The sequence below is a fragment of the Meleagris gallopavo genome, chromosome 6, assembly GCF_000146605.3.
Source record: "Meleagris gallopavo isolate NT-WF06-2002-E0010 breed Aviagen turkey brand Nicholas breeding stock chromosome 6, Turkey_5.1, whole genome shotgun sequence".
Lineage (NCBI taxonomy): Eukaryota > Metazoa > Chordata > Aves > Galliformes > Phasianidae > Meleagris > Meleagris gallopavo.
In genome coordinates, this window is record NC_015016.2 from 4917266 (window position 1) to 4939811 (window position 22546).

The 22546-nt window shown below is 38.0% G+C and overlaps 1 protein-coding gene across 1 annotated transcript in view; it reads left to right on the forward strand.

Moving 5' to 3' along the window:
• Positions 1–820: 820 nt before the first annotated feature.
• LOC100543622 (sodium channel protein type 5 subunit alpha-like) overlaps positions 821–22546 on the forward strand; it is a 36976-nt gene continuing 15250 nt past the window's right edge. Inside the window, exons 1-19 of the mRNA XM_031553842.1 lie at positions 821–891; positions 2473–2651; positions 3071–3117; positions 3775–3866; positions 6286–6588; positions 7587–7705; positions 9235–9339; positions 10603–10731; positions 11476–11567; positions 12294–12515; positions 14212–14269; positions 14817–14958; positions 15444–15641; positions 16570–16749; positions 17288–17689; positions 18239–18365; positions 20353–20591; positions 20939–21139; positions 21884–22237. Of these exons, the coding sequence (XP_031409702.1) occupies positions 6334–6588; positions 7587–7705; positions 9235–9339; positions 10603–10731; positions 11476–11567; positions 12294–12515; positions 14212–14269; positions 14817–14958; positions 15444–15641; positions 16570–16749; positions 17288–17689; positions 18239–18365; positions 20353–20591; positions 20939–21139; positions 21884–22237 (2823 nt within the window). The 5' untranslated portion in view covers positions 821–891; positions 2473–2651; positions 3071–3117; positions 3775–3866; positions 6286–6333. The remainder of the gene's footprint in view (positions 892–2472; positions 2652–3070; positions 3118–3774; positions 3867–6285; positions 6589–7586; positions 7706–9234; positions 9340–10602; positions 10732–11475; positions 11568–12293; positions 12516–14211; positions 14270–14816; positions 14959–15443; positions 15642–16569; positions 16750–17287; positions 17690–18238; positions 18366–20352; positions 20592–20938; positions 21140–21883; positions 22238–22546) is intronic.

Consider the following 22546-nt stretch of genomic DNA (forward strand, 5'->3'; position numbering starts at 1 on the left):
TCATCTCACACACCTTGGGTAGTCAGAAGCAGTCAATCAGTCCTGATGCCATGGGATTCAGTCACCTGAAATACAAGTGTCAAAGCAGGCAGTTAGAGAGGTGGTGGAGGTGTTTCAGTCTGATTCTGAGATATCTGCAATGAGGTGAGACAAATCCCACCCAAAGGGCCAGTCTGGGTGGCCAACAGCTTTTATCAGGTCTTTATAAATTATTTTGTGCATCTCTACACTGTTTGGTACCTTCATTCACTAGTGATGAGAACTGTGAAATTCCAGAGTGAGAGTAGGGTTTATCTCACATTAAGTTTTAAAGGCAACAGAAAAAAATCAGGAGAGTTTTCAGCCTAAATTTTGCCTAACCTGAATGTTTACTTATGGCTAGCTTATCTGTGCCCTCAGCTTTGATGATTACAGACAGGGTATAGAGTAGCTAGATCAGCTGTTGCCATCCCTTTTCAGTCTGACATCACACTGAGATACTCAGCAGGCTAGAGCTCTCAGCCAGCATGCCTACAGAGGATGTACAATCAATGAATATACAGATGGTACAGTATATCCAGGAGTTTGGCTGATGAAATTATTATATTAGAGTAGGAAAAGAAAGACACTCACCCTATCCTGGGCTTGCAAAATAGACTCCAGAGGAAGTGGATCTCCAGAAGAGTGAGAAGAGATAAATTGCCCTCACCTGTGCTCCCATAGCTGACTCATTGCTCGCCTCAGGTGATCAATCAGAGGTTCAGGCTGTGATTCAGCAGCCGCCATACAAGAGGGTAAACAAGTTTTGAAATTTAACCTGGTTCAGGTAAAGTGTGATAATGTAAAAGTGGGAAACTAATAAGAATATATGCTATCATTACCCTTGGCAACCTCAATGGAGCTATTTAGATGGTATTATTCAGACATGGGGCATTTCCAGTTGTCTGTTATAAACAGCTAGGCAAAATGGGGTGAAGTTGAGGTTCAGCAAGGCTAAGTGTCAGGTCCTGCACGTTGGCCGCAATAACTCCAAGCAGCATTATAGGCTTGGGGATGAGTAGCTAGATGATTGTGAAGAAGGAAGAGACCTAGGGGTGCTGGTTGATGCTCGGCTGAACATGAGCCGTCAGTGTGCCCAGGTGGCCAAGAGCATGGCCAATCCTGGCCTGCATTAGAAATAGCGTGGCCAGCAGGAGCAGGGAGGTCATCATCCCGCTCTACTCAGTACTGGTGAGGCCGCACCTCGAGTATTGTGTTCAGTTTTGGGCCCCACACTACAAGAAAGATATTGAGGCACTGGAGCGTGTCCAGAGAAGGGCAACGAAACTGGTGAGGTGTCTGGAGCACAAGTCTTATGAGGAGCGGCTGAGGGAGTTGGGATTGTTTAGTCTGAAGAAGAGGAGGCTCAGTGGAGATCTCTGCAATCTACAACTTCCTGAAGGGAGGCTGGGGTGAAGAAAGGTTTGGCCTTTTCTCCCTAGCAATAACCAGAACCCGGGGAAGTGGCCGCAAGTCGTACCAGAGGAGGTATAGGTTAGACACGAGGAAAAACAACTGAACACTCTCAAGGAGTGGTCAGGCACTGGAATGGCTGCTCAGGGAGGTGGTAGAGTCAACATCCCTGGCAGTGTTCAAGAGGCGCCTGGATGAGGAGCTGCGAGATATGGTTTAGTGCTTGTGGTAGCAGTGGTAGTGAGAAGACGGTTGGACTAGATGATCTTATAGGTCGTTTCCAACCTTGTGATTCTATGATTCTATGAAGTTGAAGTAGTATTTGTTTTACAAATGTAGCGATGTCTTTGTTGATGTTCTTTATTTCCATTTACCTTTCAAATTAATGCAACATTTCAAATATTTTTGTTGTTTTGTTGTTATTATAGTGGTTCAGGAAGCAAGGAGCATAAGCTGAGACAAAGAGGGGTCTAGATAGATTAAGACAGCCAAGAACAGAAACAAGTTGCTCAAAGAACTTGTGCAGTCTCAGACCTTGGAGATTTTCTTGGATAAAGCCCTACCCTCATGTCTGACCCATCTTTGAGCAGGTTTGACTGGAGGCCTCCCAACTTGCCTTCCAACCTGAATAATTCTGTGATTAAAAAATAATGTCCTGATAAACAAAAGCTATTACATGCATGCATAAAAGATCATTAAAAGAATTCCAATTTGGTGTGATTTAATTATTCTCCTTGCAAAATATAGAAAAGTTTTTGAGGGTAATATGGAACTGTTCTACAGAAGCTTTGAACTGATGTTAATTGAATATTTCCTTACTCAGTTCTATAAAGTTTTATCTTACATACTGGAAATTCAGACCTAGAAAGATGTAGCAGAGCCCAAAACTACCATGGTAACTTCAGGAGATGCAGCTGGCATCTCTTTCCAAGGTCCACACTGATGTTCTTGGCTCTTCATATAATTATTGGGAGTACAAGCAGCTGGTTGTGTCTAGAGTCCCTAACTGTTTCTCCTCATGTTGGATGTCATTTTCCCTAGATAAGATGCAGAAGAGTAGGAAAGCAGCAATACTGAAGGCAGCGATAACATTCTAGTTGCTCCAAGAGGACGAGTCTTTTCACATGTAGTCTTCAAACAATTGTAATTCCAGTTTCTTAAGAGAAACCTTCTGTGAATGTTAGGAAAGTATTTTTAAGTAAAAGGAACAGTTTTAACAGGTAAGAACTGCAGTCATTCACTCTGAAGAAAGAAGTGTATAATAATGGAAGTTGTGATTGTATTAATTACCCTGGTCATTGAGATCACAGTAATTGTCAATATGTTTTCGCATCTTTCCGTAACAGCTCATGAATCCAGGAAATATAATAATTGGAAGCAACATTTATTTATTAACTGAGGGTTGAATTGGAGTGATTGTAATTGCAGGAAAAGGAGAGAAAATGTCTCTGATAATAATCTTGTTTTCTTGCCTGTCAAAATGAATATTTCTAATTTGGAAAAGACACTTGGAAGAAAGGAATTTTAGTTCAGAAAGCTATCTGGCTACGCATTTGCTCTTTGAAAAACATTCCATAGGGAGTACCTTTGAAATCTAAAAAGCCAAATAATCATCAATTTCTTTGGTTCTCTTCTTCAGCTATGTTGATTTCATCCAGAGTGCTCTGATATTCAGTCTGTTGAAGGGTAAGGACGCTTTATTTTAAAGAGATCTTAAGCTTCACACTGTTCTTAGATGATATACCTCTTGAGAAAAGACCAAAACAATACTTTATTGCTTCATTAGCAAAAATAGATTTACATTAAAACCTTTTACTTTGGACAAATTGATAAATCATGCTTTGTTCATGCACAAAATTAAAGTCAGTACACTGAATGCTATACTCTCTGAGATGAGCAACAGAAACTAGGAATGTAGCTTGAGTGAACCTGGAACAGGTTTTTTGAGATTACTCCAAATTTAATATTCATTATGCTTTATTCAGGAATAGGAATAGGCTGAGTAGCTCACAGTTGCCTGCAAACAAAAAGTTCAATTCAGTTTCTACAAAGCTTGTGGCTGCTATCAGTGCAAGTTTTACTGCTCATGTGTGAAACACCAAAGGAAAGCCTCCATTTCCTTTCCTTAATGGTTGTTCACCTGTGAAGCAATTTGCTAAACCAACTGCACCAGGAGAGAGAATCTGTTGCCTGATTTCCAGCTCTGGCTGAGGCTCTACAGACTCTATTTGTTTCCATGCCTTCTCCAGCCCACATCCCAGCAGCACTTTGGGTGCTAGGATTTTGTTATATCTTGGAGTAGTCCTGGGGGAGAACAGCATGACAATCAAAAGTTATTTTCAGGGATTTGAAAGAAAATTTAATGGAAGAAAGGAGAGAAAACTTAAGAAATCTGCAACAGGACCAGAATTTTAATGGTGAACTTCTGCAATCAGGTAGGCTTTTATGGAAGTACCGTATGGAGGGTTGGGTATGTGTGGATTATTTGGCACAATGCAGTGTAAAGCAATTACTGTATTCCCTCCGTGCATTGCAGAAATGGTGTCATTTCATGCATCATTCACAGCTCTCATTATTGACACCAGCATCTAAATTACTGTATCAACAAAACGAAACTACTTTGGCTAGTCTAAGTCTTGAAAGTTTGGGAGTGAATGGTATAGTTTTCATTTTTGCTGAACTGTAACAGTCAGCTTTTGGATATTTGTCTTGATTTAAAAAGCCTAAAATAATATTTTTTCCCGCATGCCCTTTTCCTCTTCCAGAAAGGTTGCTATTTTGTGATAGGAGCAGTTATTTTTGTATTTGTTATTTTGTATGCTTATTTAAATCAGACAAGTGGGAAGCCTGGAAGAATTAAGAGCATTCACTATGGTTAGTTCATTACTGTCCTTCAGTTGTTCTTGCAGCAATGGTTCCACAGCTTTGAGAACAACTGAAATCACATTGTGTCTGTTGAGAACTGAAATTGTGTTGTGTTGTTGGGGAGTCAGCACACAGGTGGAAAATTATTTATTAGCATTAAAACAAAGCCTCTTGATTCAGATTTGGTGTTTTCCTGGGATGTTCCACGTAGTGGAAAGAAAAGGTACAGGAGCATAGGTTGTAATCTAAACTTTTGAAGATGAGCTCAGACTGCTACTTCTATAGTCAATTTTGAAGGTTGTGTTGAAGTGAAGGTGGATGGAAGGACTTGGCCATAGTCCCAGAGGTCATAATCAGTGGGGAAAAAAAAAAAACAAAAAACAAAACCTTGAAGAAATCTCCTTGCAGAGCTTTTAGCACAAGGTCTGTATCTGTATCCTCCTACAGTTTGTATCATTTTCAATTTTTTTTCACTGTCAATTTATCTGGACTTCCTGGGCTTTCTTCGAAGTCTTTCGGAATGTCTTCAAGCTCTCAATTGACCCCCCCCAAAATCAAACTGCTTCTTAATGGATGGGTTTCTTCATCATATATACCCATTGGCAACTCTGCTTATTGTAAGGGGATTGGAATTTGATGATCTTCAGGGTCCCTTGAACCCAAGTCATTCTATGATTCTGTAATTTCGGCTGTTGTAAACTTTATCAACTTGACTCATGAAAAAACATAAGATGACTAGATTAGATATAGATGTCTCTGTAGTAAGGGAAATAAGGCAAAATTAGCCACAGCCATGAAATCCAAAGGTGTTTTCTGTACTGCCATGCTATAGTCTCCAACAATATTTAGGTGAATGGATTTTATCTAGTATCTGATGAAAATTCTTCATGAAACTATGTGAAGTGTTTATCTTGTATCATTTAATTGTTGTTGTTCTGACAACAAATTGGGTAGAAAATATCAAGTTTTTATGGATATTTGTCAGATAACTTATTTCTGTCCATGTCAGTCAATGTGTCACAAGTTAAATCAGGTCTCATTCATCCTCCTGTGGCAATCAAATTACAAAAATGATTACCAAAATGTAATCAAAGCCTTTTCAGAAACCACTAAAATTTGCTGAGTGACCCAAATAAATGTGACCTAGCACTGCCCTTGAAGATATGCTTCATAAAACAAGCAATAAGTCCTTTGTGAAAATCCGTGTGGGAAGCTAATACACATCTACACATAACCCTTCAATCCTAAAAAAAAACAAAACAAAAGCTCTGTTCCAAGTGATCTTCAGGAGGAGTGAAAAAGTGGTAGCTTAGAAGGGAATGGCTGGAGAAACCTTTTTCAGCCACTAAGAGGCACTTCTCTAGATATTGTTGCACAGCATTCAGCAGTAAATCTGTTTATGCAATGAAAGGTTTTTCAGAGAAAGCTGAGGATGTATCGCCATTTCCATCAATGTTTTACCCAGCAGGCCTTTCTTCCAACACTTGGACACTGCTTGTCCTTGTGCTGATGTCCTCAGCACCACAAGGATGGGTTATACATCTGAATGGTTACATCAGCACTAGCTGTTTTCAAACACGTTCTTTCTATTGCAGAAGTAGCTTCCGTGTATTTGATGATGTTGCATTCAGTGGTTCTTAGTATCCCAGTTCCAAATACTAAATTAAGCCAGCACCCTATGTTTGTCCAAACATGAGTGTTCAAGCTAATAGGTTCTTAAAGTTCTAGAGGTCGTTCTTAAAGTTCTAGAGGTCGTTCTTAAAGTTCTAGAGGTCGTTCTTAAAGTTCTAGAGGTCTTCCACCATCCAATCAGATACACATAATTTAAAATCAATACTGAACAGACATCTTGTTGAATAACATATTGATCATTGACGTATTTTATAACATGATGGCTGAGAAATGTGTGCTTATGGCATGCATGGAAGAAGAGTTTTAACTTTCATTACTGAACTGTTCTCCAGTTACCAACTTTGATTTCTCTTTCAGTCATTTTCTATTTGGATAGAATCACTGACAGGAAGAGAAGAATGAAAAATGGCTGACTTCTTACTACCTGGTACCAACAACTTCCGTAAATTCACTCCAGAATCCTTGGCTGCCATTGAAAAGAGAATTGCTGCCAAGAAGGATCATCAAAAAAGTACCTTAGACCAGAAACCTAAGGAGAAACAACGTCCTCAGCTTGACCTAAAAGCTTTCCAGAAATTGCCAGCTCTCTATGGAAATCCTCCTCCACAGCTCATTGGGGAACCACTGGAAGACCTTGATCCATACTACAAAGATCGCAAGGTTAGAGCCAACCAAACTGTTTACACCTTAATTTGTTTTGTTATGTGGCTACAAAATGTTCACGTGAATGATCTATTAAATGATCTTGTTTATACTCCTTTGGAAAAGCTATAATCCCTTCCTATGTTACAACAGTGTGGGAAGTTGGCATAGCTGAATGACATGCTGTAATTTTTAGGAAAAAAGAAAAAAAAAAAACAACTTAATTTTGAATTACAGGAATTAAATATCATGAACTGCATTAGTATTTAAATCAGAATGGAAACACCAAAAGTGAAATGGACAAAGGAAGAAAATGGGGTTTTGACTCAGATTTACCAGAAATGATAATAATTTTGGAAATTTTCTTTATTTTCATGGTTTTAAACTCTCTGTTTCAACAGTTGTGCTCTGTGAACATGCACAATGTATGATCACCCAAATATAAAAGTTACTATAAAATATTTGCTGGTGAACCATTTAAATGTACTTATTCAAGCTCTGTATTCTAGTCATGTGTGCTTGAAGAAAATAATTTTTAATAAAGAGAGGAGAAATGGGAAATAATCCATTAAAAATGAAGCTTATTGCTTGAGAAATTGAGAAATAATTTGAGTTAATTTCTACAGTCTTAGAGCTAGAGGATCACTATCCATATTGACAAATAACATTTAAGTCTGCAGCTCTTTCTTCTACCATTGTACAGCTTGATTCAGAGGTCCAATTTACCTAAAGAGAATAGTCATAAGCAAAATTCATTTTGTGTTCTTCATAAGGAACAAGGTTTAAAAAAGGAAGTTCATGCTGAGATTTTTCTTTTCCACAGTGATACTTAATGGATATTAACTCATTCATCAGTTTATGATAAAAGTGTTGCAAAATATTACGGTCTACCCATTTAAACAAGCAAACAAAAGTTAACATCAAAGCCTTTCATAGAACAAGGTGTAATAAAAAAAAAATATATTGTCTTCAGCTTCTTGAAAGTTTTACTTTGTTTCTTTACATTTATTTTTAAGATCTTCATAGTGATAAACAAACAGAAAACAATCTTCCGGTTCACGGCTACGCGAGCCTTATGGATCCTCAGTCCTTTCCATCCAATCCGAAGAGCAGCAATTAAAATTTCCATACATTCATATCCTTTTTTGGCTTCATTCACTCTCTTTTGTTAAAAAGATCTGTGTTATCCTTTCCTGTTATGTTTTAGAGCATTGAATGTCTCTAGGCTTTCCTCATTCCACACAACTTTAGATATTACCATTGTCTTTACTAAATAGAACAAGAACATAATAGAGTTTTGAGTACTCAACGTTTTGAAGCCTGACTTTCTACTTTCTACCAAATCACACACTTGGAAAATGGGACTCATTAGTGCATTTTTTCATTTTGGTGCTTGAAAATGAGACCAGAGCAAAAATGCTTTCACTCAAGAATAAATCAGAATAAGTGCAGTCTGTGATGTTACTGCATTGAGGCTAGGTTTTCAGCCATCTCCCCTCCATGTAGTATTGAAACAGAACCAAAGTTGTGGTCATAGTAGGATACAGGCATCCTGGAGGAGTGATAGCTCTCATCTGAGGGCTTCCTTGGGTAACAAGTTGACTGTTATTGGTGTTTCAGCACTTGTGGTCCATCTTCTGAGTTTGTGGCAATATTTGGCTGTGCCTACAGTTAAATCCAAGACATTTTTTTGGAAGGACCGAAAGAACTGGTGATTGAAAGGAGGTGGATGTCTTTCACATGCTCATCTACATCCTAGGTTGCCAAAGATGTGGTATGACACTTAACGTAAGGTTCAACTCCAGAGTCAGGCATTTCGTCTTAGGTATGAACACTTGAGCTAAATGCCTGTGTTCTCTTTCAGAACTTGTAGTCAGTAGGTTCCAGAGAATAGCTGCCAGCCAAGAGTTGGCATCTAATATCCTTTGAGACATCCACAAACATCATAGCAGACTTTGCCCTGACCCTACGTAAGAATAGAGATTTCACAGTTTAGGAGTGAGTGACGTTGGAGGTTATTCAACTTCTATGAACTATTCATTTCACTTAAAAATTAACATACTTCTACTGGAGTTGTATGGGAACTACTTTATTATCATCAGTTCTTCAATTTGTTACCTGCAAACCTTTGCTCTCAGCAATGTCAAGCTCCCAGTTTATTTGAAGGTAAAACCCCACGAATTGTGTAAGTTGTAAAAAAGGAAGGAAGAGGTAGAAACAGAACAGTAAAATATGTTTTATTTACACAAGCTTGTATCGACCTTCCTTGTGCAAAGAAAACTGAGATTATGTGAAACCAAATGGATTCAGTTTTCAGTTATATCCTGGTTGCTGCTGAGACCTTGGGCGAGTCAGACAGTCTCTATTTAACAATTTTCTTGCTGTGAAATTAAATTAAAAAGGCATCCTTTCTCTTGCTCTGTCACAGTGGTCAAGGATCATTTTACCAAGTCTGCAATGCCCAGTACCTTCACAGCAAGTAAGATGGCATAAATAACAAGGGCAGCGTGTTGTCATCTAACGTGACTCAGAATCAGTGAATATGTGTGCTTGCAGTATTTGCGTGTGCTTTAAAAAGTATTAAAAATATTAATTTCATAAACAGTGGGATATGTTACTTTCTAATTTGATGTCGTATCCTTTGCCTTCACTCCCATGTCTTACATTATTCACTTGGTTTATAATATGCACAATTATAACTAATTGTGTGTTCATGGCTCGGAATGAGTCCTCTAGGAGTACATCTCCATCATGGAACAAATATGTCGAGTAAGTATCTGTGGGTGTGTATGTATTTCAGTTTTGTAGCCCTAATTGACTATTTAACCCACTCTCTATCTTTCATATAAGGTAGTTTATGAGGGGTTTAGAAAACTATTGCTTGTATTAGTAAGGTTTTGCTTTGAGGCAGTATTTTTTTCTCTGGACTCAGTAACCATAGTAATTATGGGGTTACAGGAGAGTGTTAGCGTAGATAATATTCTGTAGAAGTTCTGTTGAGCTAGCATCGTGTCTGTCCTACCACTCCAGTTCATTATCCTACTTTCTGAAGTTATTTGGTAGCTATTTGCTTTTTATGAAAATATTAGAAATAATAATAATATCTTTATAAAAATGTTAGAATATGATCTCTGTTAGTGCTAACACAAGATAAAGGAAAAGATTCCAAATTAATTAATTTCCAAACAGTTATAAAATCTGTTTCATGATTTCTGATGCTGAAACAGCTGGGAGTGGCAAACTCTTAGACAAGCAGAAACAAGAATCTTCATGGTATTAATTCATATATCTCCAGAGGACACTTCCCTGCCTATGAGAGCACTAAAGTTTAGATAAGAGTTATACTTGCTGTTGGCATCAAAACTGCTGTTCAAATGCATTTCAATAATAATTTTGGAATAATTCTTTCCAAATGAAGAGGGAAGTACTACATATGTATAATTTCCTACTGCATTTACTGAGTACCAAATGAATGCCTTTTGAGTTCCTTAGGGAGATTGCTACCTTGTTGAAATAAGTGCGCTCAATAAGTCCAGAAGAGCTTTTACTGATAATTTTCCATTAATAAGAATAATTGCTGTCTTAAATTGAAAATCCTCTAGCTTTGCATTTCTCTAAGCTTTTTAACCATCTGTATAGAAGTGGATGCAGTGAACCTCAAGTAAATAATACACTGAATATCCTACATTTACTTGGCTACTTGAAACCAGAATGAGGCATGAATTTTGATCCTTATTTTAGCAAGTAGCTGGAAGTTCTGTGTTACTCAGATTCTGGAGATACACATGGAAGAGTTTGAAAGAAATTACTGAATGCAAAAAAGAAAAAAAAAAAGGTATGTGTTGTTAGCAGCCATGATGGGATGGTTGTCAACTACTGTCTCAAATTGTGTATAAAGACCCTGAAATCAATAAGAGTTTTTCCATCACTTCTCCATGATGTTCCCTTGATTTGTTGGCCTAGACAGTAAATAGTTTGTCTCTTATCCTCTTACAGTAATTACTAATGTTGCTGTTTTCCTTTGGTACTTAGATTTACTTTCACTGGCATTTACACTTTTGAATCATTGATAAAAATATTGGCAAGAGGCTTCTGTCTAAATGAATTCACTTTCCTTCGAGATCCCTGGAACTGGTTGGATTTCAGCGTGATTGTAATGGCGTAAGTGGGAACAAATAAAATATGGACCACCTGTACTTCTCTATATTTAAAGATTTCATTACTGGATTGTCAAAGGCAGTCTGCAGTAGAAAAAAATAAAATTAAAAAAGGGTATATCTGAAACCATCTAGTACAGATGGCCATCTAGAGTCAATAACCATTGACTCTTCCCATGTTCAGCTATGATGCACTTATCTTTCAAAAAGGAAATGGAGTAAGATACAGTTAATCTCTTCGGCCCTATCTCCTACCACTCTGCGGCCCTTTTACTCGAATGAATGCATTTCAGTGTAATAGCTGTGCTGTCCAACATGAGTTCCTGTTGAGAATGAAAGTGTACATTTGAGAACAGAGCACTAAGTATGGACACCAGCACAGTGGATTACATTCAAAATTCACAGTTCCAAGCTTTAGTTTGCTATAATTAGAAAGTTTTCATAGTGATTACAAGCAGCTATGGAAGGGAGATAAAGTTATTCAGTTGTTCAGGCTGAACCAATCTGAATCTGAGTGATATCTTTCCTTACATTTTAAGTGCATAACATTTTAAGATATTTCACACAAATAAAGAGAAACCTTATGAGTAAATTCAAATAATCCAGCAAAGGCTTTCTCTTGCATGAATCTCAAAAAAACCTCTTGATATGTAGTTTGCTAACATTCAAAATACACTCAGGATGATTAAAAGTTAAAGACTAAAATAAGTGTCTGGTTTATTCTAATTAAGATGTCCTGACTCTACAGGTTTGTGGGAGCATTCAGCAACCTGGGGAGTGTGTCGGTCCTTCGGACATTCAGGGTTCTGAGAGCTTTAAAAACCATTTCAGTACTCCCAGGTAAGAAATCCTATGTGATTTATAGCTGATTATTTACTCCAATCAAAATGTTGGATCTTCCTTCCCCTCTTTCCTCCTTTCCCTTCTTTCTCTCTTCCTTCATCCCTTCCTTCCTTCCTGTTATTTTCTTTGTATATCTTTCACTGATTGCAGATGCAGCTTAATTGGTAGGCACAAATATTTTCCCAACCAGAATAAATCAAGCAATATAAACAATATTGTGTTTAATTTTATTATATAGTAACGATTTTGATAGCATGTTATTATGTTGATTTTACAGTGTCCTTCTAGCTAGTCTACGTGTGATGGTTCAACAGAAACACCTCTGGCAACAAAACAGGCTATGTATTTCTGCATCCTTGGGACAACTCTTTATTGTTGCTTTTCTCCCACTTTTCTCTTAGTTATAAAGTTAGTGGTTGTTTCCTCGTGACTAAATGCAAACCCAGAACCAGTGTGCTGCCCTTATGTTGTCTTTCTGGTCTTTTTGATCACATTCATGATTGCATGCAGATTGATCATTGATTCTCAGTGTTTGCATATGTATGTTACTCTTTCTGTATGTAAAGGCTATCCACTAGACTAGCCCTGGTCCCTCATCCTTGCCTGGATAACTTAAAGGGAATAATGGAACATCCGGGTCAATCAAATGCAAAAAAAAATGTTCTTGTATTAATTGCTCTCAATTTTTCATCATGTTTTTCCCATTGTATATTGTCTCCCTAGGGCTCAAGGTCATTGTGGGTGCACTTATCCAGTCTGTTAAGAAACTTGCCAATGTGATGATCCTGACCGTTTTCTGCCTGAGTGTCTTTGCCCTCATAGGCCTCCAGCTTTTCAAGGGCAATCTGAGATACAAGTGCATGAAGAATTATACAGATTCCAGTATCAGGGATTTTTTAAATAACAAAACATGGGAATCCTTTGCAACATTTGCTGATTATGCAGGTAATTGTTTTTCTTAATTCTTTATCTGGAACTATAATGACTTGCATGTGCATGTGTAACTACTGTTGCATGTGAAGTTGAATATCTGGGTGAGCAGCTACCTGATAATGCCCTTCACACTGCCAGAGCAGCTTGCAGCCATCCAGGAAAGTTCCCCTTCCCTTCGTTATAACAAATAACATTCCTAATTTTTCAAGCTATGTTTCGTTTCTGAGAACCACATGACAACAGATGAAACATGAGGTAATTCTCTGATGTAATTCCGCAAAGTTTGGCTTTCCCTACATCTTGAAGAGTTTTAGTATCTTCTCTGTGCTGCTTAGTTATGTTGTCTTCAGCTTGGAACAGAGGAATTTCTTTAAAAGTCAAAATTACTTTCTTCTTCATAGCATACATACCTTATATCAGGTATGTATTTTATCTATAAGATAGATATATATATAGTGAGTGTGTATATATATATATATAGTATAGTATATATATGTATAATAAATATACATCTTTCATGTATGACTTGACTGGAGCTGGTGACAGAAGTGTGGAGCAGGGATCTGAAAAGACAGAATGTTTGTAGTGTAAAGGCCTGGAGAAGGCAAGCCTTCCTACAGGATTTATGAGTTGCCATGTTGAAAGGCCAGTTTTCAATTAAATGATTTTTTGATGTATTTTCCAAGGCTGCTTTGATCCTATCCTAACGTGAAGTTCCCACTCCAACATGGACACTACACATTGTTATAATCTTCTGAATCTCAGTCACTGAATCAACTGATAAACTGTTGTCAGTTAGCAGGAGTAGAGCCAAACAAAACGTGGGCAGAAAATAGCCTGCATGGTGTGTTTATGTGGTACAGTACAACAGATATTAAGGATTCCCGTGCTGGCTCTGAATCGCACTGGCTTATCTGATAAGTCCAGCTGAGATTTGAGAAGCATCAGGAAGAGATAAGATGTCCCTTACATCTGGGATAATAAACCACATCTTAATAGCACTAATTACTCCTTAGCATTGAAGCTATTAATTTCAGACTACTGCTAGCTCAGGCATTAGAGTAATTCATGCAAAGAGAAATAGAAGAGATCGAAAAGGGCATGGCTTCAGCATCCTGATGGACAAATCAGTATTTCTCAGCTGGGGGTTAGGACCTGTTTTTTGACTGGCATGGTTTTTATCTGTATTGCCAAAGGCTCTTTCTTCCTCCTCCAAGCAGGACTTTCTTTTTATTGCTTAGAAGCAGAAATGGTCTATGTTATCCCCAAAAATATCCAAACTCTTTTTTAGAGTGCCAATTGACACAGGCAAGAGAATAGGCTAGCAGTTGCCAAGTGTGAAGCTGTTCTCGAGCCTGCACCCTCCAGTTCTTTGTTGGCTTCTATAGATGAGCCAAAGAGATAATATTGTAAAAGCTTTTTGTTTTAAAGGATTCCCTCAGTCTGAAATGTATGCATATAGAGAAGCTTGTGTATAGTGAGGAAAGGACCTCTTGCAATAGGGAACAGTTGCTATGAGTGTAGGGAAACCCATCTCTTTTCCTTTAGTGTTCTTTTTGTATTTGTTTGAAGTGATTTGCATGTGTGTACACATACACTTACAGCTCACTGGTATTACCACCACATCTATTCAAGTGTAGAGGATACAGACTAGAAAATGTATTGGTTTTACATTTCCTCATTCTCTCTCCCTCTCTTTTGTTTATAGAACACTTTGCCATTAAGCCGGGCACCTCGGACATCTTGCTATGTGGTCCTGGCGCTGGGTAAATGTACTTCAGAACATTTCTTGTTTGGAACTTTTCTTTGCCTCAATGCTTCTCTGTTTGCTCTGTTATAAGAAATGAAAATGAAATAGAGATTCCTGGCTTTCCTTGACTGCAGAACTCAGACAGTAAATTGCAGTGGGAGTCAGATAATTTAACACATGTTGAGAATGAAGTGTAAACCTGCAGTTCCCTTATTCAGGTCTAAATTAATTCCAGAAGGGCTATCTTTCTCTTCCCCATGGATGCGCTAGAGTTGAAAACACGAAGGGTCTCATGGGGATGGTTATGAAGGGGTTGGCCTGGGTTAGCAGTTTTTTCCAGCCTAGCTTAGCAGGTTTTTCTAGCCTCTCTTTTTCTGTTGCTGACTTATAGGTGCTGCTTTTTAACTTCTCCAATTTCCAGCCAATTACTGCCTGGAGTAGAAGTTTGGCTTTCAGTATAATGAAAAGCAGAACTAAATAAATAATCCAAACTCTCAAATGAGCTGAAGTGTTTTTCCGAAACCTTCAATTAAAAGAACTGCACTTCTTACTATCACCTCTAGGACCTGTCCTCCAGAATATACATGCAAGAAAATTGGGCCAAATCCTGATTACGGTTTCACCAGTTTTGATACATTTGGCTGGGCTTTTCTCTCCTTATTCCGCTTGATGACCCAGGACTACTGGGAACGTCTGTATCAGCAGGTACCAGCTTTGTGTTTTATTCAGAACCAGTCATCCAGATGGAGCAATATCTGAAGCAGAAAATGGTTAGAGAGAAAAACTCAAATAAAACTAGTAGCAAGAAGTCATAGTGCCCTCCTCTTCTCCCTTCCAGCAAGCTGTGGTCCCCCCTCAGCTCCCTAAAAAGGGGTGTTCAAGTGCTTCCAAGGTATAGTCCTATTACACTGCTGTCTTACAGCCTTCAAAAAAATTGCTAAAAGGGTTCTCTATTGTCCTTCAAAATGCAACAGAGCCTCCTCAGCCATCCTCATGGGGCATGTTATGTGATCGTGGGTTCATGTGCGATGGCATTATAAAGATGGGGAAGAAAAGGCTGAGAGAGATACATTTCTCTTTAATCTTCCTAAAGCACTTTGTCTAGAAATCTGAGTGCCCCTAAAGAATTTCCGAAAACCTATTTGGTATTAAATATGGTAATTTTTATCCCTGGGGTGTTGTGCTTACAGACCCTCAGAGCTTCTGGGAAGGTGTATATACTCTTCTTCATGCTGGTCATCTTTCTGGGCTCGTTTTACCTAGTCAATTTGATACTGGCTGTAGTAACAATGGCATACGAAGACCAGAATAAGGCCACCATTGCTGAGACAGAGGCAAAAGAAAGGAAATTTCGGGAAGCCATGGAATTATTACAGAAAGAGCAGGAGGTATGTAAATTATGTCCTTGCAAAGTTTAATCTCAATGCTGTGTTACTAGACATAAGGAAATGCATCACTCTCTGTATCCAGCCATATATGATAGTTATCTGTGGGAGGAGAAATGTTGTTAAAAGCAGTGATTCTTAGATACAGGAGAAATTCCTAGTTCTGATGCATATTTTTTTTTCCATGTTTTTCCAACAATGACCTTTTTTGTGGATAATGATCTTTAAAATAAGAAATTTTAAAAACTGGAAAATATAAAGTTCCATGGACTATCAGCTTCCAAAGTAACATATGGCTATCTTCTGCTTCATCCCTGTGGATTGCTGAGCAGAGGAATATAGATTAATTCAGGTGTTTACATGTATTAACATCCAAGACCACTATACTTCAGTGAAAAGTCACCTGTAACTCACACAGTTTAGAAGCTTCTGGAATGAAATATTGCTCTGAATTTTGAAAGCATTCAAATCCTAAATTCAGTATGGGAAAGCAAGTGAGCCACAGCGTGACTACAGTCCTATGGATAGGACTGTATTTTCAGTGGCAAGACTGAATTTTAATACTCTTTGAGTGTTTATTTGGGGAAATAAATATATATTCTACAGCATTACTTTCAAGCCGAGTATTTTTATTGTAAGTAATTATGCCATATGGAGGAATAGGAGCTTTAGTGTGATTATTTTGCCCCTGGCAGGCGCAATACACACGATCATGTAACATACTGCAAATAGCAAATTGTTCACTGCTCCATATGTTGCAAAATTTCTCTTTCTCTTGCTCTTACTCTTATCACATATTGGAAGATTTTTACCAACTTTTATGAAACACAGATTGTTAAGAAAAAATAATACAGAGCACGGAAGTGTTTTCTTGCCACTTATTTTGTAAGTACCAGCAAAAATGCCACCTGTGTTTTTGCTTTAATTTTAGTCACTGACTGCGAAAGGGATTGATATCCTGTCAATTAGCTCCTTTGAAGGCTCTCCTTTGTCTGCCAAAGAAATCAAAGAAAGAAGCAATAGGAAAAAGAGAAATAAGTCCTTGGGGATAGAAGAGTATGAAGAAGATCAGTTTCCCAAGTCACAGCTCACAGACAGTCAACGAAAGTTGGTAATCTATTGTCTGAATCTGAGATCCTTGCAGCTTTTACAATTTTAATGCTACAATAAATTGCTTGAAAGCACGAAGTAAATCCTGTTGCAAACACTGATCTCTCTTTAGCTTTTAAAATAAACAACCTTATGAGATAAGGAGGAATTATATGTAAACTTTACTTTGAAAAGAAAATGCTATAAGCAAAGAATGGAAGAAAAGTTGTAACAGCAGTTAAAATAAATTGTCTATAGCACTGAGAAATAGAAAAAGAATATCAGAATTTAACTCTAGTGCCATCACTTTCTTTTTAAAAATTCTCATTTAAAATATGAATATAATGCTTATCATAGAAAGCTGATAAAGCCAGCAGTATTTTATTATCTGTCTTTTAAAACCTAAACAAAATCCTTCTTGAATAATCTAAATTAAATAAGAGTTTTGGACTTGCTATGGTTGATAAGAAATGTTATGAAACTCTAAACTTTAATCTGTTCCCCAAATCTTCTATTTGATATCCTGCCATTCTCCTTTTATTTATTTCTTGGTCTTTCAGTCCCTCCTTGGCTTGCTGTATGGTCCCAACACCAATCAGGTGAAACGCAGGCTTAGCCATGGCAGTGTGTTCAATTTCCAAATACCTGCTTTAGAAGTTGACTCCAAAGCGGATTCCGCGGATGAGGAACCCCACAGCACAGGGGAGAAGAAGATCCAGGGCAGGTCAATGTCAGTGCCACAGGTGGGAAGACGCTCCAGCATGCCGAGCCAAAAGAGCTATGGCTCCCACCCCGCCACCCCAAGCTGCATGCAGAGCAGCAAGCGGGCCAACGCGGACGACTGCAATGGCCTGATTTCGGTGATGGGAGGAGGGAACGGCAAGGTGCATGGCTTAGATACAGCCCCTTCTGAGGGGATAATGCTTCCTCCAGTAATGGAAGATCTGGGGAAGGGTGATCTGGTAAGGAAAAATGCTATTTTAAGTATGTCTTTGTATTATGGTTTCTCCACATACGCGTATATTTTTTTAGCTGGGTTACTAGTGCTGACATTGTAACTCACCAGAAGGTCGTTTTATCCTTTGCCCTGTCCAGGATGATTGTTTTGAGCAGCACCTCCAGGTCCTTCGCCTATACATCACCTTTAGCATCAATAGCTTTTTCTGTAGGTCCCCCAAGCAAATGGGTAGAGATATGCTGTTACTATTTTACAACTCATCTCTCTCCATTTCGATTAGTCTCTGGAAGACTACTGGATCTGTTTGTCCTCACACTTATTTCCAAGTTTTGTATTTGCCCTGTTGCTGTTACATGCTTGAGGGATCCATTTACTGTAGCAGTATTACTGATGTGTAGGACCTTTGTTCTAAACACTATTACATCTTGTAGGCAGGTATATTTATTTGGCTGCATGTCATCATTCCTATTAACTTTCATAGTTACCCGTCATTGCATCCTACTTCATTTTATTCCTGTGGTATCTCCCTAATTGTGTTTACTTCTTTAAGCAGCCAGCTGTGAATGATGAGAGCAGCATGATGCATTTACATCCTCAGCTATCAGTGGAGTACTTTAACGAGACATTTCAGAGACAAAGGGCAGCAAGTGCAGTCAGCATAATTACCAGTGTCTTAGAGGGTAAGTGGCTCCTCATTATGCTCATTTCAATCCTGAAGTAATGCTAGGGTAAAAGACCAAAATATCAATTCATTTCTTAAAAGTTAACAAAGATTTATAGATGTATCGTTAGGAACTACATGACTAATTATGCCCTTTTTTTCATTAGAAAGAATGCGTTATAGCACATTCATCATGTACAAGAACTTATCCTTTGCCTTTCATATCACATTTCATAGAACTGAGGAAGAGGTTGGAGTGATGATAGTTGGGAGGAATTTCTCTGGGACATGATAAGCAGGATTGGGGCAGTGGCTTCTCCTCTTGGCCCTGTGGCTGCTACTCCATCATGAATATGCATGCAGACTCAATCATTAAGATTACACAAGCAAAATTAATTGTGGCAATTCCTGGGAGCTGAGCACTTAATGTACCATTCTATGTGAATTTCTGAGGGCTATATTACCGACTGTTATTTTGCTGGCTAGTAGTTTCATTTCATATCTTTCTGGGAAAAAAAAAAAAAGAACAACTAAATTTTCATTGTTTGCTGGACAACAGTGAGAATAAAATATGTGTTTTTGTGTCCCTGATGTGGAACTTTATCACTGATTTGTGGAGAATGAGTATGAGTTACAGCAAGGCTGGTAGTGCTGTGTTAGGGAAACCCCTTTTCTTAAATTTCTGTACACTGCTGGAAAATCACAGTTGGAACACATCACCCAAAGCCTGGCTTTCAAATTTAAAATGCAGATATTCAGTGGTGTACTGGGATGGAAACAGAATCTTCATGTAACTGGGTCCATTGCTGTTGGGACCCTGTTCATGTGGCCACAGATTAACCTGAGAATGAGCACTGGAATAGGGAGCAGGGAGGTTGTCTTTGCTGGGATCTGAATGCTGGCTATTCTAGATCTGTACCACGTGATTAAAGAAGGCATTTGATTAGGAAGGGAAAAAAAAAGAAGAGCTAAACCTGGAGTTAAGACAGGGTGATCACACTGGGATAAGTAGTGTAGGGTGGAATCTGGAACTTGAATCTGGAGAAGAAATTAAATCTAAACTGTGGGAAGAAATAAGGACAGGTCCAAAGAAGAAAAGGATAAAAGTCAGTTCTAAATTACCAGACTTTTGAGAAATTTTCACATCCTTGAAGATCACTTTACTTAAAGCTTAATACAAGCATGGTAGGAATGTTTAGTAAGTTCTAGTTGGTCTATGAATTTGCACAAGACTTCAGCAGGGTATAAAGGTGTTTTGGAGCACACACTAGTATTCAAAAAAGGAAGGAGTTTTATATTTGACCAAGAGCCTATAAATGAGAACACCAGAACAGTTTCCTTTCCATATTTTACTTATAGAAAATGGAGATGTGTTGTTGCTTGCATCAGTTTAAAAATGATAGTCATGAATTTTCCAATGAAACTGGCCTAAGATGAAGCTTGAGGTGCTGTGGTTTGGTTTTGTCTCATCTACAATCTGAACATTTGGATCTGCTGTTTACTCCCTAGGGAGTCAATAGAAGCAAAGGTGTTAGCAGTGATACAGTCAGTGTCCTACATGTCTACACAAGGATCAGATGAAATTATATAATCATTAAGATTGGAAAAATCTTCTAGGATCATCTAGTCCGATCACGAACCCACCCCTACCATGCCCACTCACCACGTCCCTCAGAGCCACATCTCCACAGTTCGTGAATACCTCCAAGGACAGTGACTCCACCACCTTCCCAGGCAGCCTTCTCCAGTGCCCAACCACTCTTTCTATGAAGTTTTTCCTCATATCCAGTTTGGATATTAGGAAAAATGTGTTTTAGCTGCTACATTACCCTTGGACTTACTAGCTGATGTAAGGACTACATGAGCAGGGAACCTCTGGGGCTCTAACTGAATTTTGAGGTTCTTTTTTTATTCTCTTGTCTTTTGAGTACTTGATGCGATTTTTTTTTCACCATCTTGCTCAGCAACAATTATTTAACTATAATGGAGTTCTCTTTTGTTTTTAGAACTTGAAGAATCTCAACAGAAATGCCCAAGAGTCCTGAAAGATTTTGCTTTAAAGTATCTAATTTGGAACTGTTGTCCACTTTGGTTGAGAATCAAGAAAAAAGTGGCTGCTTTCATAAAGGATCCCTTCATTGATCTCACCATAACGCTCTGCATTGTGATGAATACTCTGTTTATGGCACTGGAACACAATAATATGACACATAATTTTAAATTAATGCTTAGTGTGGGCAACTCGGTAAGTAAATTTTCAACCACGTGACCTTTCATACCAAAAACTGATTGATGAGTGTTTTCACTTGAGATACAAAGAGTAGCTGTAAAAATGAAAGGTTAGCAAACTCTGTATTTATGAAGCATACATTTCTAATACAGACGATTCCAAGATTTTATTGATGGAGTTCTAATGTACTTCTGAGCAAGTAGAAAACAACTCTCCCATTTTAACAGAAAGTACATTAGAAGTTAATAAAAATTGGGTTTATCGATGCATCCGTGAATTTTGCCATACTGGTGAAACATATTCTAAAGATAAGATTAATTAATGGTAACTTTTAGGCTGATGCTACTGTTTCTTGATTACAGATCTTTACAGGAATCTTCACTGCAGAAATGGTCTTAAAAATCATTGCTCTAGATCCCTACTATTATTTTCAGCAGCCCTGGAATATTTTTGACAGCATAATTGTCACATTGAGTTTAATTGAGTTGAGTTTACCCAGATATGGAAGCAAAAAAGAAAGGCGAAAAGGAGGAACCCTGACAGTTTTACGGTCCTTCAGACTGGTAAGCCTTACATATACATTCTATTCAACTTTATTTTGTGAATGTAATAGAGAGTACTTCTGTTGTTTGTAGTTAGGATGCAGGAAATTATTTATTTTCTCAGCAGTGGGAATAAGAAACATAGCGTTAAACTTGTAATGTTAGAGTTGAAGTTTAATGCCGTATATATTTCCACTTAAAATAGTAAGAAGTATTCAGAAAAAAAATATCTTCCAGAATATAGGTGTTATAATCAGAAGTAAAAAAATGAAATACTAACCCAAATAGCCTTATAAAAAATTGTCCTAATACAAATATGGAAAGAAGAATACTTAAAAGTCATAACGTAACGTTAAGGTATTCATACTGTGTACTGTGGACTGATTGGGGCTGTGCTGCAAAAAGAAAGATCTTTTATTGTAATACAATGGCTGGTCCCCTAGCTTTGATCATTTGTGTTGCATTTAAATTGTGCACAACGTTCTACATCAAGCACTTCATACAAATTCCTGCCTGTGTGGGCCAAGCACTTACCAGAACTAAGGGTAGCCAGGCCCTCAAGGAGGTTGTTGGTTTATTTCTGGGATGTTGTTCAGTTCTTGGGAAAATAAATCTATAAATACTATTCTAAAAGTGTTAGTGTCACAATGCCACAAACATTATATTGCTGGACAGTGTCTAAGAAATGGTTTTTATGGGTTTGAACAGCAGAAAGGTGGGTTATCTCTGCTGATCTCTAACACAACTTTTTATGTTTTCACACAGCTGAGGGTCTTCAAACTAGCAAAGTCCTGGCCAACTTTAAACACCCTCATTAAAATCATTGGTAACTCCCTGGGCGCGCTGAGTAACCTGACCCTCGTCTTGGCAATCACCGTTTTCATTTTTGCTATAGTAGGGGTGCAGCTCTTTGGGGGAAGCTATAGGATCCACGGTGATAAAATAAAAAAAAATGGTGAAATACGCTGGCACATGATGGACTTCTTCCATTCATTCCTTGTCATTTTCCGAATTCTGTGTGGAGAATGGATTGAGACCATGTGGGACTGCATGGTGGTAGCTGAAAAACCACTGTGCCTTCTTGTCTTTCTGCTGGTCATGGTAATAGGAAATTTAGTGGTGAGTTTTCCAATATTTTCTTCTCTTTATCTTGTCGATGTTAGAATCAACTTAACTGCCTTTTCATCAATAAATAGTAGATCCCTAAAGCACATTTAGAACATTTATCTGTGTCTGTTAGTCTGTAAAAGCCTGCTTTACCTTTTGCCATTGAGCTGCTGCTCTTTTTTTCAAATTTTCAAGTTTTCCAAGATCCTTATCAGCAATAACAGAATCTACGCTTGTATCGCTTAAATGGGGATTTTCTTTAATCATCTCTATAGATGAATTCTCTGGAAGTCTGTTTACATAGCAAGAGCTACAGTTTAT